Below are 15,246 nucleotides of genomic sequence, written 5' to 3' on the forward strand. Positions count from 1 at the left end.
GTCTTAAAAAGCTATTATGATTCCTTACAGATGCTACTAAAGCTATTTTCACTATATGAAAGCATGTTCTCTTTTTGGGACCTAAGATAGAACTCTCCCTCTGATCTCAGTGCTAATACTGATTATGCAACACTTTGTTTAAAAAAAAAAGATTTATTTTAAATTTATAGACATGAATTGGCTCATATGTCACTTCCTTCTTTGGTCATTTGAAAGCTAGGGTTTACTCGAAGGGCCTTCCTCTAGAAATCTTATAGGACCCACCAATGTGCATTTTGGATAACTTCTTCCCTGGCTTTACCTCCTTTTTCTTTTTCTTTTTTTTTTTTTTTACTTTGATTTTCCTTCTTTTTTCAAATATCTTCACCTACTTAACTCATATTTTGCTGAACTGAAATAAGAGCTAGAAGAGTACCTGGCAGGTCCTGAGACTCAAACCATTTTTCTTGAATACGTGAAATATAGCTATAAAAATTTTTTAAGTCATTTATTTTAGAGAAAGTCTAAGTAGATAAGTTACTTTTTAATTGTATGACATTACTGTTCATATCTGCGATCATCTGATATATTTTTTGCCAACAAATAAGACCTCTAATATAATATTATTGTTTTATACTGATGTGTTTTTAACTGTTTTCATGAAGACATGACTGTGAAAATCAAGAACCCTCATACAAGAGCCTTGAGCCTCTGAAAGAATGGAAAGGCATCCTTTGTGCCCCTCGGTTTACCTGATCATAGATAGTTCCTAATTCCAGTGCCACCTCGGCTAACTGGAGGGACAGTTCAGAAGGTAAGATGGAGTAGAGACCTAGGTACTTATTCTTCTGCTCTTCAGTCATTTTCTCAATGTTCTGTCGGTGATTTGTGGCTTCTGTTAGGAGAATCTAAAAAAAAAAAGATAAAAAATTAGAAACTTCCGGGAACCTGATAAGGAAATTCATTTTTATGGGTGCAGAGACAAGACTATGTATCGTTCATCAACATATGAGTTTGGATTTAGAGAAATATCTTTAAAAAAAACAAACTCAAGCCTTTCTTTAGTCTCTGGGGAGAAGCAGGTCCCTTTATACAGGACAAAAGAAAGTACCTTGAAATAATAATAAAGTTGTTTTGTATAATAAAATAATAATACATAAATAATAATATAATATATAATATATAAAGTAATAATATATAATAATATAAAATAATAATATAAAAATATATAAAATAACAATAAAATAATAATATAAAATATTTAAATATAAATATAATAATAATATAAAATATATATAATAAATAAAATGATATGTAAAATATAAAATATTTTAATATTAATAAAATATATACTATAATAATAAAATATTTCAATAACATAATATAAAATATTAATATAAATAAATAATATATAATATAAATATATAATAAAATAATAACATAAAATAATAATATAAAAATATATAGTAAATATAAAATAGAAAATTAAAATATATATTTATATATAATATAATATAATATAAAATAATAAAATCCTTTTATATATTGCATTTCTGAAAAATTTTCATTCAATACTCACTGAAAATAAACAAACATATCTCATTAAAATCAAGATGACATTTTTAAATGATGGGTATAGGGAATTAGGAGAGGGTGGTACCTGAAGTTCTTCAAGCTGAGCCTCTATTTCTATGGTTGGGTTCCCCAAATATTCCTTTGTTTCCTGAATCCAGGATTTCACCGCGTTGATCTGAGTCTCCACAACATCTCGCTCCTCGAGCTCCTGCTTTACAGCCTTCCCGTGATGCTTCACCTTGTCCTGTATGCTTCAGAAGCAGCAACGGGAGAAACCAGAAGAGGATTTGAAATGAAAGGAAGTCCCTACCCATGACATCCTCCTATCAAAAACAGACAGGAGAGTAAAGCCTCCTATCTTTTTTCTGGAAGTAAAGATGCTTCCCAGTGAGAGAATGTTCAGTAACACTTAGGCCAAGCACAGCAGAAGAATGTGAAGTTAATGACTGATCCCCAGAAAACTGAGAGTTCACACACTCTGAAGCCGTAAATTACAATGAATTCTCCTCTCTTAAGTAACTGGAGATCATTTGCTTATTCACTTCTTCTTTGGAAATTGACTCAAATGGCGCGGAATCATCAGCATTTAAAGGTAATGTGTAATTGGAATATTTGTGGCTATTAGAGGTCAGTCTCTAAATAAAGTATAAAGTTTTGGAAATCTGGCAATTAATAACGTTCAACACCCAGATTGTAAGTTTTTATTGGAATTGGCAAAGGTTTGGTAAAAGAGTGTAAGTAAGTGAAGTCAGATTATCCTGAATTTGTTTATAGGTACAAGTGGTAAGTACAGGCTATGGATGAGTACTATTAGTTAATACAGGATAAAATTATCTACTGACATTTTTCCCTCTGGCTCAGGAAGTGAACCGGGCTGGTTATACATCGTTAAGATTACCATTCTCTTTCAGCTAAGTTCACTATCAGGAAATAGCTATTATTTATCTGGACTTTGATATTACCCTTGCTCTGATCTCCCCATCCTCCAGTTTCAACAATGAGTTCTCAAACTTCATCAAAACGAAGTTCTCAATAGCTCTCACATGTTTACCTTTCAAGCTTCATTTCTCAGGAATCGCCCTGTCACCCAACAGCTCCTTGAAAGTGACAGGATCACATCCAAGCTCTCTTACACTCTACTCCCCTCTCAGCTAACCTCTCCTCCCTCTTCACAGCCTAGCTCAGTCCTGCCTAGTCTTCAGCATAAGCACCCATCCTGAAGGGAAGCCTTCCTTGATTCCTCTCCTAGTGTAGCTGCCTCTGCTGCCTATGCCCTTACTGCCATGCTCTGCCAAAATGCTTCCGTAGCTGTCAGTCTCTGCTGCTTGACTGTAAACCTCATGAAGGTAGAGACTGAATCGGTGTGGCTCGTTACTGTATTCCTAAATACTACCGGTATGTATTTGCCAGATCAATACTTGAAGAGTTAAGAAAAATGAAAAGTAGGGATGAAGGGAACAGTTCCCTACGTTTTTAAGACGGCACGATGGGAGCTTCCCCAGACTCTACTACAATGCTTATCCCTTTGGGCCATGGCCAAGGTTAGTAACAGAGAATGAAAGCAAGTGTATGCTTACTTCAGGCACCGATCTTGCATGGCCGTGATTTCCTGGACGATGGATGGCTCTCCTCGGGGGGATGGCATGGCTCCGTCCTGGAGCATGCTCAGGGCTTGCTGCCGCAGGAGGCCCAAGGCCAAGTGCTGCTGTTCCAGCTCCAGAACGAGCGTGTCATGATGGTCAAGAAGAGTGAAGAGCTCTGCTTTGGAGGCTTTCTCTGCTGAACTGTCTGGGAATTTACCTTGCAGCTGATCAATCATTTCACTGGCTTTTGTAACCTGATGACAAATGTATATACTATGAAGCTCAAAAATAAACTGAAAAGAGAGCAATTCCAATAAATCCCATACTTGACATTAAGGCATTGAAGCACGTTAAAGTTGATGGCATGAACTCTAAATTTCAGGGACTAGACATGAACTATCTCCTTAACATGAAAGGAGAGATCTTTGCGTTTTAAGACTTAATCTCAAAATAATGGGGCAATTGCAGATGGCATAGCATAGAAATGGTTGCTTTTTTTTTTTTAACTTAAAAGATAAAAGAAAAACTCTTTCCAAAATTTATGTTAACATAAATGTGTGCCTTTGAGTCATTAAGGAAGTTATGGTTTAAAACACTGAAGCCTACTTAAAACAGAAAAGGAATTAAATATAGGATTTTGGGGGCGCCTGGGTGGCTCAGTGGGTTAAGCCTCTGCCTTCAGCTCAGGTTATGATCCCAGGGTCCTGGGATTGAGCCCTACATCAGGCTCTCTGCTCAGCAGGGAGCTGCTTCTCCCTTTCTATCCGCCTACTTCTGCCTACTTGTGATTTCTCTCTCTGTCAAATAAATAAATAATATTTTTAAAAAATGGGATTTTGGAAATGAGTTAAATTCCCACTCATTTTCATGGCAAACAAAGTATTAAAAATTTTTTTTAAAAAGAAATTATTTTATACTTTTTCAAGGCCAGGTAAGAAATTTTAAAAAAATGATTTATTTGTTTATTGGAGAAAGAGTGTGTGAGAGTGGAGGAAGGAGCAGAGGGAGAGAATCTCAGACTCCCCACTGAGTGGAGGAGCCCCACTGGGAGCTCAGTCTCAGGACCCATGAGATCATGACCTCAGCCAAAACCAAGAGTCAGGTGCTTAACTGATTAAGCCACCCAGCAGCCCTATTTTTCTTTAAGACTTATTTATTTATTTGGGGAGGGGGGTAAGATGATTTCATGAAGAGCATAGCAAATGGGGCAAAGTGGGCTTGGATTCCTTTCAAAATTTAATTGCTCGGTTTTCTCATTAAAATAATCAGACCCTGGGGTGCCTGGGTGGCTCAGTAGGTTAAGCCGCTGCCTTCGGCTCAGGTCATGATCTCAGAGTCCTGGGATCGAGCCCCGCATTGGGCTCTCTGCTCAGCAGGGAGCCCGCTTCCTCCTCTCTCTCTGCCTGCCTCTCTGCCTGCTTGTGATCTCTCTCTGTCAAATAAATAAATAAAATCTTTAAGAATAAAATAAAATAAAATAAAATAAAATAAAATAAAATAAAATAAAATAAATCAGGCCCTGAGGAGACTCGGTGGCTCAGTCCATTGAGTGTCTGACTCTTGATTTTGGCTCAGGTCATGATCTCAGTGTTGTGGGATTGAGCCCCTGAGCCAGGCTCTGTGCTCAGTGGGGAGTCTCTCCTTTTCCCTCTGTCCTTCCCTCTGTTCTCATTCTCTCTCTTTCTCTCTCTCTCTAAAAATAAATAAATCTTAAAAAAATGAATCTTAAAAAAAATAGTCAGACCCTGATTTGGGATTAAATTGCACATTGCATTTCATAATTTGGCTTTCATGTCACTGAAATAGAGACTTAAAAAAAGAAAGGTTTGTTGCTTTACAGGAAGCCAATTTCTAAAAGGGAACAAAAAGTGCTTTTCAAAATACATTGTTTTCAGCAAGGAAACAGTTCTTTGAGCCCATCACTCGTGGAAATTACCTTAGTGTTAAAGCTCTTCCACTCCTCTACAGCATCTTCCAGTATCTTCTCCTGGTCCTGAGCCACCGCACGGAGACGTGTCCAGCGCTGCCAGACAGTAGTCATCGACCTGCTTATGGCTGCTTTGCTTGCATCATTTCCAGTTTTTTCCAGTTGTGAAGTTTTATCCTCAAGGGCCACAACTTTCTCGTGGAAAGAGTTAACTAGTGACACTAAAGACTGAGATAGAAAGAGGACAAAAAAGGTTATGAGGAGAGACTGATTTTTCAAAAGTACTATGGATTTCAATAAAGCCCAAAATAACCTGCAAAAAGAAATGTTCCTACATATTTTTATTTTCCTCTGGTAACTCTTACTTTTACACTTAATTTTTAATTGACTTGGGCTTGAATTTTTAAAGGAGGTAAGGTAAATTTATGTCTTTACTGAAAATTTATTTATTAAAATATTTTATTTATTAAAAAGAAATGTTTATTTGTGACTTGAGATAATGTTTTCCCAATTTCAAAGGGCAGAAAGTATAAGTGCACTGAATTTGATATTTAAATATGTTACATTCTACCATATATTGCTGTGATGTATGAGTGAGACTCAGTTATTTGAATATTATTTGAATTTATTGAAGTTATTACCAGAACACTTTTACTGAAATTTATTAAGTGTCATATCTTATCAGAAGCAAATTTCTCTGGTCTTTTTGTGAAACTAGCTATGCATTTCAACAGGAATCCAAAAAAGGTGATAGCATTTAATTAAGTTCACACTACTGCGAAATGTGACTAAATGTATCCGTTTCACATTTAATATCCTTTTCGTATTTAAATGCATCCAGGTGTGGGATGCCTGGTCGGCTCAGTTGGTTAAGTATCTGCCTTCAGCTCAGCTCATGATCTTAGTGTCCTGGGATCAAGTCCTGTATTGGGCGCCTTGCTCAGCAGAGAGCCTGCTTCTCTTTCTGCCTCTGCCTGCCTCTCTGGCTACTTGTGCGCACTCTCTCTCTCTCTGACAAATAAATAAATACAATCTTAAAAAATAAATAAATAAAAAATAAACGCATCTAGGTGGAAATGAAGACTTACTAACCTGTCTGGAACTCTCAGATGACAAAGACCCATTACAATTACAATGAAAGTATATTTAAAACAACAACCAAAAACTAACCTTGTGTTCTGACAATTTTCCTTCTGCTTCATGACTGGAAGAAGTCTTCGATAAAGAAAACTCAGACAATTTCTTTTCTGCATCATTCATCAGTTCGATAACCTCTTCCCTTGCTTTTTGATAATCTTGCCACTGGGCTGAACATCTTGAAAAAGTAAAATAAAAGCCAATAAGCAACACAAAATCACACATTTCTGTGCAGAGCTCTGATGTCAATATGACTAACGATACTTAAGAGAGAAGAATGAATTCACGTGCTAATGTACATCATTGGCATATTCCTCTTTTCCATGTGAAAATTCATTTCCCTGAAATAGAAAAACTAAAACAACTCTAATACCTCTGCAAGTGATCTAACTGCACATGCGAGTCCCGTATTATCCTCCGGCTCTTCTCTTCCAGGGAAGCCATTTTCTGTGCTAGGTCCTCCTTTCCAGTCGGCTTGATGAGTGGGTCCAAGCTGGCTACCAGGCCTTGGAGCTCCTCCAGATGGCTGTGGAACTGATCTTCTGTGCTAAAAAATTCCATGTGGCTTTTGAGATTCTCCTCTGCACTCTCCACATCTAGGCCATTGCCTGCTAGTTGTAGCATTTCGTGAGCGTCCTCAAGCCAGTCGTTAGCTGCTTGAGATACCTGATAATACCTTTGACATTGACTATATATTTGAGTTAAGACAGCCTGAAAAACAGTAATTGCAAACACAATCAACTCTCAATTGCAATGTATTTACTAGAATAGTATAATTTTTTTTTCCGCTTCTTTTCCAGTCCTTAGTCATGTGGATATATGTGTATAAGGGAACTGATAAGTCGGTGGAATTTTTTGAGGCACAATTCACCATTATCTTTTATTTTTCCTTCAGCTATTCTTATTATGATTTTATTATGGCATTAAAATAAATAAACCTATACGGAAATAGAAAGAGAATAGAAATCTTTTGGTGGGATCTTCACTATTTCTGAAGCTTTGCTCTCTCCCTTTTAAAAATAAATATGTAATGCTTTGCAAATAGGAGAGGCTGAATATTTACCAATGCGAAATAATGTCTTAGTGGGTTGAAGTATAACGCCAGTGGGAATGCAAACTGGCATAGCCACCATGGAAAGCAGGATGGAAGTTCCTAAAGAAATTAAAAATAGAACCACCATAGAATATAGCAATCCCACTTCTGGGTATTAGTCCAAAGGATAAATAAATCATTATTTTGAAAGGATATCTGTACTCCCATGGTTATAGCAGCATTTTTCACTAGCCAACGTATGAAAACAACCTAAGCGTTTATCCACAGTTGAATGGTTAAAGAAAATACAGTCTACAAAAATAAACTCAGAATGCATTAGAGACCTAAATGTGAGACCTAAAACCATTAAGTCCTAGAAAAAAACATAGGCAGTAATTTCTTTGACATTGGCCTTAGCAACATTTTTCTAGATATGTCTCCTCAGGCAAAGGACACAAAACCAAAAATGAACTATTGGAACGGCACCAGCAAGAAAATCTTTTGCAGAACAAAGGAAAGCATCAACAAAAAGGTAACCTACTGAAAGGAAGATAGTCACAAATGATATATCCAATTAGGGATTAATATCCAAAATACATAAAAAAACCTATATAACTCAATACCAGAAATCCCACAAACAATCCAATTAAAATGGGCAGAGGATCTGAATAGACATTTTCCCCAAAAAACACAGAGAGATGGCAAAAAGACACATGAAAGGATGCTCAACATCACTCATCACCAGGGCAATAGAAATCAAAACCATAAGGAAAAAAAAAAAAAACAAAAAAAAAAAACCATAAGGAGCCATCACCTTACACCTGTCAGAATGGAGAGCATCAAAAAGACAGGAAATAAGACAAGTGTTGGTGAGGATGCAGAGAAAAAGGAACTCTCATGCCTGTTGGTGAGAATGTAAACTGGTGCCACTGTGGAAAATGGTATGGAGGTTCCTCAAAAAGTTTAAAAATAGAAATACCAAATGATCCAGGATCTCTACTACTGGATATTTACCCAGAGAAAATGAAAACGCTAATTCAAAAGATATATGCACTCCTATGTTTCTAGCAGCATTATTTACAATAGCCAAGATACGGAAGCAACCCAAGTGTCCATCAAAAGATGAATGGATAAGGAAGCTGTGGTATATATACACAATGGAATACTACTCAGCCATAAAAACGAAGGAGATCTTGCCATTTGCGACAAGCGGGATGGACCCAGAGGTTATTATGCTGGGCGAAATCAGTCCAACAAAGGCAAATACCATATAATTTCACTCATATGTGTGGGATATAAAAACCAAACGCAGAAACAGACCCCAGAACACAGAGAAAAACTGATGGTTGCCAGAGGCAAGGTGGGTGGCGGGATGGGTAAATGAATGAAGGGGAGTAGGAGGTCCGAACTTCGAGTTATGGAATGAATAAGTCAGGGGGATGAAAGGTACAGCTTGTGGAATACAGTCAGTGGTACTGTAATAGTGTTGTATGTTGACAGATGGTAGCTACACTTATGGTGAGCATAGCGTGATGTAGAGTGTCGTCAAATCACTTCGTCACACACCTGAAACTAATGTGATGTGTATCAACAATACTTCAATTAAAAAAAAGAAAAGAAACTACTGTAAATATGAATACTGTTCAGCCTTAATAAAGAAGTAAGTCCTGTCATTTGAGAAAACGTGAATGAACCTGGAGGATATGACAGAGAGATCACAAGTAGGCAGAGATGCAGGCAGAGAGGGTGGGGGAAGCAGGCTCCCTGCTGAGCAGAGAGCCCGATGCGGGGCTCGATCTCAGGACCCTGAGATCATGACCTGAGCCGAAGGCAGAGGCTTAACCCACTAAGCCACCCAGGTGCCCCAAACCTGGAGGATATGATGCTAAGTAAAATAAGCCAGAGAGAGACAAATACCACATGGTCTCACTTACATATGGAATCTAATGAAAAAAAAAAAAGTGAAATCACAGAAACTAAGCAGACTAGTGGTTGCTGGGGGGATGGGGGAGGTTGGTAAAATGGTACAAATTTTTAGTTTTAAGTTGAATAAAGTCTGAGGATCTAATGTGCAACATGATGACTATTGTTAATAACACTGTATTGTATAATTGAAATTTGCTAAGACATGAGAAATTAAATGTTCTCACCAAAACAAAAAATGTGAAGTGATGGGTGTATTAATTCACTCAATGGGAGAAATCCTTTCACAGTGTTTACATATATCAAACCATTACATTGTATGCTTTAAATATCTTAGAATTTTGTTTGTCAGTTAACCCTCAATAAAGATGGGGGTGGGAGGTAGGAAGTATAACAACCCCAAACTTCTGAACTGGCATTCACCAGAGTAAATAGCAATTTCTGGAAGTGAACTAGCAGTCCCTAAGTCTTGAGCAGAGACTAAAACAGAAAAGTTTAAGAATGGAAAGATGACCCCATAAAGTAAAATCCATTCAAATCCAGAAGGAAAGGGAAGAGTGTAACTGGGCAGCAGGGACTGGACAAGACAAGCCATCACTGTGCGAGCACATGTAGAAAGTACAGGCAAGACTGGTACTTAATAAGGAAAGAATATGGGTGGCCAGGTGCAGAATCAGCGGTTGAGATGAGTGACGCCCCAGGAACCACAACCTTCAGTCACTGGGGCCAAGACAATCAATAAGACCATCAATCACAAGATGCCAGAAGTAGGGACACCTTAACAGATGCAAGATTTTGGTTCTAAAATAAAAAAATCAATAGAAACAAGCTAACAGGACAGATGTTTCTCCGGAATGACAGTTCCAGGTAACTTCTGTCCTGATTCTTCACTCTAGGGTAAATACTTGATGGTTACAGGGAAATTAAAAAAAAACCAAAAAACAAAAACAACAACAAAAAACACTTTTAACAGTGACCTTGAATCAACCGGCAAATGTAAAAGTATACTAAATAGAGTATAGTCTGAGAAGTCAGAACTTTAGCTATGAAGTTTCCCAAGATTTTTCCCAAATGTTAAGACTAAAAAAAGATTTATTATTTGGTGTTAACCTTAATCTCTGTGGAAAATAAGATTAAATGATAGCTAGGATTCATCAGGCGCTACTTCTATCTCCATCAGGCCCTACACTGAGAACACAAATCTGAGAAAGAAATATTACTATCTTTCTTCCATAGAGCAGAAGCGGAGATTTAAAGGAGGAAAGTCATTTGCCCCAGATCAAATAACTGAGATTAAAACCCCCGTGTGCCTTACTCCAAAGCTTTAGCTGTGATGTTATCCTTAGGATAACTGTCACTTAAATGGCTGGTTGAAATCCCATAGAACCGGGGACGGAGGAGAGATGTGGAAAAAAAGAGCCCAAAGGATAAGTAAGTGAACCCCTGGGCGCTATTATATCTCTTATTTTTGAATACGCAGTACTTGCAAGCCTCAGAACAGGCTGCGATTAGGTCGTCAAACTGGGAAGTTCTCCCCAGGTCAAGGCATGAACGAATCTTACAGTCTTGCTTCTGCCATGCTGCGGGGGAGCAAGAGAAGAGGAGGAGAGGACAAAGAGGAGGGGCAACTGATGAGAGTTCCCACGGGAAATGTGGCTCAGCATCGGGTCAGGACAGCATCCTGTCCACAAGGCCTCCTTTACAGGCTCTTCCTCCAGTGCTAATCTAAGAAATGCCAGGCTTCACTTGGTTTAAAAAGGGTACCACTAATTATACATCGCTAATTAATCAATTTTAGTATTCATGTATTCATGTGGGGTATTGACTATATTAGTGCTATCATGTATTATCTGTCCTGAAGGTGGGAGAGATCTGAGGTATTACTGTGTTCCAACTAAGGAAAAATCAAAATGTGGACTGTATGAGATTAATGCCACGCATCATGCAATAAAGATACTAAAGATGATTCCATGTAGCATCAAAAAAGAAACATAGGGGGGTGCCTGGGTGGCTCAGTGGGTTAAAGCCCCTGCCTTCAGCTCAGGTCATGATCCCAGGGTCCTCTGATCGAGCCCCGCATCGGGCTTTCTGCTCATCAGGGGGCCTGCTTCCTCCTCTCTCTCTGCCTGCCTCTCTGCCTACTTGGGATCTCTGTCTGTCAAATAAATAAATAAAATCTTAAAAAAAAAAAAAAAGAAAGAAATATAGGGGCGCCTGAGTGGCTCAAGGTTCAATTTTTGCTTTCCACTCAGGTCATGATCCCAGAGTTGTGAGATTGAGCCCTGCATCAGGCTCTGCGCTGGGCGTGGAATCTGCTTGAGATTCTCGCCCTCCCTCCCCTGCTGCAACTCCTCCCTCCCTATCTCCTCTCTCTCTTTCTGAAAAAAAAAAAAAAAGAAAGAAAGAAAGAAAAAAAGAAAAAGTAAAAGAAAAAGAAAAAAAAAATACTGAATGAAGCAACTGTAACCAAAAAGAAAACCTAAGAAATTTCTCACAACCGTTTACAAATATGCAGAGTGGAAAAAAGAAAAGAGAAGCCCTAGCATACCGACCTGTCTGGTGCGTAAAGCTTCCTGAACATCTCCATCTAGCTCTGAGAGCTCAGCAAGGGTGTGCTGTAAATCGGCAGAAATCAGCTCTTTGGCTTTCGTGAATTTCTCCTTCTCCTTGTTACTCAGGGCATTCAGTATTCTCAGGCTGGACTGTACCTCCTCCTGATGAATCTGGATCTTTCTGATCTCCTCTTGGATGTCCTGCAGGCGCAGGTCCAGGCACACCGGCCCACGTAGCTCTGCCTTCACGCTCCTCAGCCAGTCCAGGGAGCGGCTCAGCTCCGTCTGGAAGTCTATGCTCTGCACCATGCGGCTCTCACACTCTGTCACCGTTGCACCGATGGCAGAAGTCAACCGTTTCAACTCCTCTTGCCAGGACTGGATCTGCTGCTTGGCTTTCTCATGAGCCAAGGGATCAAGGTGTGGGACCAGATCTTCAAGATGCACGGTCACTCGTTTTAGGACAATTCCCAGATCCTGAAGATTTCCTGCCAGGGAGTGGTACTTTTTGAGCTTCTCCTCTGCAGGAAGGGTCTCCTCGTTCACTCTTGACTGCTCCGTTTTCACAGCCTCTAGTTGTTTTTCTAGCTGGTGGCACATCTTTTCATGCTCTTGGTAAGCACTGGTGGTATCTTCCAGGAAGCTGACCCTTTGCTCTGTTTGTCGTTTCAGCCTGTGGTACAAGGTGACAAGATGCAGCATCTTGTCTGGCTGCCAAGGCTGACCTGTGCTTCTAAAACTTTCTTTCTTCTGGTTCAGTTCATCCATGGCTTCCCCGAGGCCTGCCACCTCTCCCAGAAGGGCTCTGTAACCGTCCTGAAGAGACAGAGCCTCTTCGGCCCTCAGGTCCGTGGGGACTTTGCTCATCTTTAAGAACTGGTCTTCAAGTTCGCTCAGAGACTGGGTCGTCAACTCGATCAAGGAGCCGTACTCTTTCCGAGCAAGAATTGCTTCTTGGACTTTATAGAACTTGTCTTTAGCCAAGGCGACAACTACATTAAATTGCAGGGGCAGAGCATTTAGCTTTTCATTGAGGTAGGAATGATCGACTTCATTCAGCGATGGCAACATGGCCTGCCCAGTTCTCTGTAGGGTAAGCAGGAGAGTCTCATACTCTGGAGACTGTTCAAGAATGTGTTGGTATTTGGCCAGCTGTGTATGAAGCTCAGGACTCTCATTCATTAGGTTGATTTCAGGAAACGTGACAATATCTGCTTGTTTTAGCCAGTGACAAGCCTTATCAAAATCTTCCTTAAAATGCTTCCTAGAAACTAAATTTTTCTCTAATTCTTGTAGCCGATGGCTACACTTTTGTAAAACAGTGTCGTAGACGCTCTGCAACTCCTGAAGCTTACCTAGTACTTCACTCTTTTCCTGCTCTGGGGCTCCTTTCATTAATTCACGACCCTGAGCCCAAAGTCCGGTGACTTCGTTCTGGTAAGTCTTGAGGCTGGCTTGCGCGCTCTTACAGGTCTTAACTTGTTTGCTCACATCGTCGGGTAACAAGCATATGTGCTCACGGAACATTATCTTTCGCTCATGTTGCTGAATTTGGCTGGTCGCCTGGAACACCGCCATGAGGAACTGGGTTTTTTCGGACAAGGCCTTGTTTAAGTACTTTCGTCGCTGGCCCACTAAGTCGCTAAGACAATTCACGTGTCTCTGTGCCTCAGAGAGTGCCTTCTGGATTATCTGCCGCTCATTTAGGCCAAGATCGGTCATCACCCTGTCAGCGTCCTTTATGAGAGATTTCAGGAGCATCTGTTTGGCCTCAAGTTCACTGCAAATGCTGAGGTGATCCATGAGGAGGTGCTGAGCCGTATCCGGCGGGGGGCTCTGCTTCAGGGCCTCCGCAATGTTGGGCTGTTGTTTTTCTGCCCACTCCATCAGCTCCTGAAACCTGGACCGCACCACATTTAACTCCTCCAGGTTGGTGACTGACACTTGGATTTTCCTTTTCACAAGGTCCTCGAGCTGAAACCAACGTTGTTCAAGGTGACTGGTCTGCTCTTTGACTAATTCTTTGTCATCTAAGTTCAGGTGTTCTATCATTTTTTGCTTTTGATCTTTCAGATCCTCGATAGCCTGCTTTCTCTCCTGCAGTGCTAGGGCTAACTTTTTCAAAGCTTCTAGATGGACAGCTGTACTCTCTGCATCGGATCTATAAATATATCGAAAGATATAAAAATAAATTAGCTTTAGTTAATATCTATGTCTGTTCATGCCCTGTTAAAATTACACTTCAACATTTTCTCAAAGTGGATGCTCTCAGCTTTCGGTAGCTTAATTCATGGTTTACTGAAGAGGTTCTGTGATCATTATGGACCCATATATTTCTGTATCGAAGCTGAACCAAAATAAGATGCCTTGATACTTCTCTGTGCTTTTTCTTCTGGCTAATGCTGCCCTCCCATCAGATCTGACATGAACGTCTAGCCTCCTCCTCTGGCTCTTATCAACTGAGCACAACCTGTGTATTAACAACATCCTCGGCTGATTCGTATAAACACTAAATTTTGACAAGCACTGATCTACTGCATTCTTAAAGAAATTCTTAAGTTATCTGTGAGCTATGCGCTCTCCTATGAGAGGAAGTTCCAATAAACCATAGAGCACTAGTTTATCTGTGAGATATAGCTGATGACTTTAACAGCCACTCATCTGTATACTGAGGTATTTTTTTGCGTATCATCAGAAATCTTTAAAAGTAAGTGTAAAATGCAAAGAATTCTCAACCCTTTGACTATAAAACACACATGAGAAAAAGGAATCCTATAAGTCTCTTTTAATTACAAAATGATCAGTTCTGAAATGTGAGGAACAGGCTTGGGAGGTAGTGTGATGAGATCTGTTTAAACCTTATTCTCGGATGTCTGTGGACCAACCGGATGGAGGTCCCTCCTGTAAACCCAAAATACAGGTTTTTGCTGGTATTGATTGGATTTATTCCAAAGACTAGTAGAATGCTGAGCAACAAAGAAAAGGAAACAAATCAGAAACTAGAGCACCTCCTTCAAAAACACCACTATTGTTTAATTACATCTAGAATAGTATTTTCAGTTTTAATTTTTATAAATTGGTAAATCTAGGCAGAAGAAGTATAGATTTTAACAATTTTAGTGACCAGAGATATAGAAAAGATTTCCATATAATGACCCAGTATATGTGGTGGAGAAGAAATCCTTTCCAAACAACAAGCTGAGGGGTTCAATTACCACAAAATCACAAATGACGCACATTAATTGAATTTGGATTGTTCACTAATTTCTAGAATTCCACAAGTACAAGACAATTTGACTGAATTATACAGAATATACTACATTACAGAATTGCCAAGAAACCTATAGTATACACAGACTCGAGAAGGATTCATTTCATGAGTTGATTAGATGATAGTCTTATAACTGATAATTAAACAAAACTAGAAATACTGTTGGGATATTCTTTGAGGTTACAGTGTAACAGTCTTTGGAATATCCCTTAAGGTCATAGGGGAAAATGGTGCTGTTTTCAAACATTTTCCTTCTACTCACTGGT

At 39.3% G+C, this 15,246-nt stretch overlaps 1 protein-coding gene across 1 annotated transcript in view; it reads right to left on the minus strand.

Annotated features, from left to right (window-relative positions):
• SYNE1 (spectrin repeat containing nuclear envelope protein 1) overlaps positions 1 to 15,246 on the minus strand; it is a 472,480-nt gene that overhangs the window by 178,871 nt on the left and 278,363 nt on the right. Inside the window, 7 exon segments of the mRNA XM_047733936.1 lie at positions 732 to 887; positions 1,640 to 1,805; positions 3,132 to 3,391; positions 5,074 to 5,292; positions 6,235 to 6,379; positions 6,575 to 6,912; positions 11,710 to 13,870. Coding sequence (XP_047589892.1) covers positions 732 to 887; positions 1,640 to 1,805; positions 3,132 to 3,391; positions 5,074 to 5,292; positions 6,235 to 6,379; positions 6,575 to 6,912; positions 11,710 to 13,870 — 3,445 coding nt within the window.

This window comes from Lutra lutra, chromosome 6 (assembly GCF_902655055.1).
Source record: "Lutra lutra chromosome 6, mLutLut1.2, whole genome shotgun sequence".
NCBI lineage: Eukaryota > Metazoa > Chordata > Mammalia > Carnivora > Mustelidae > Lutra > Lutra lutra.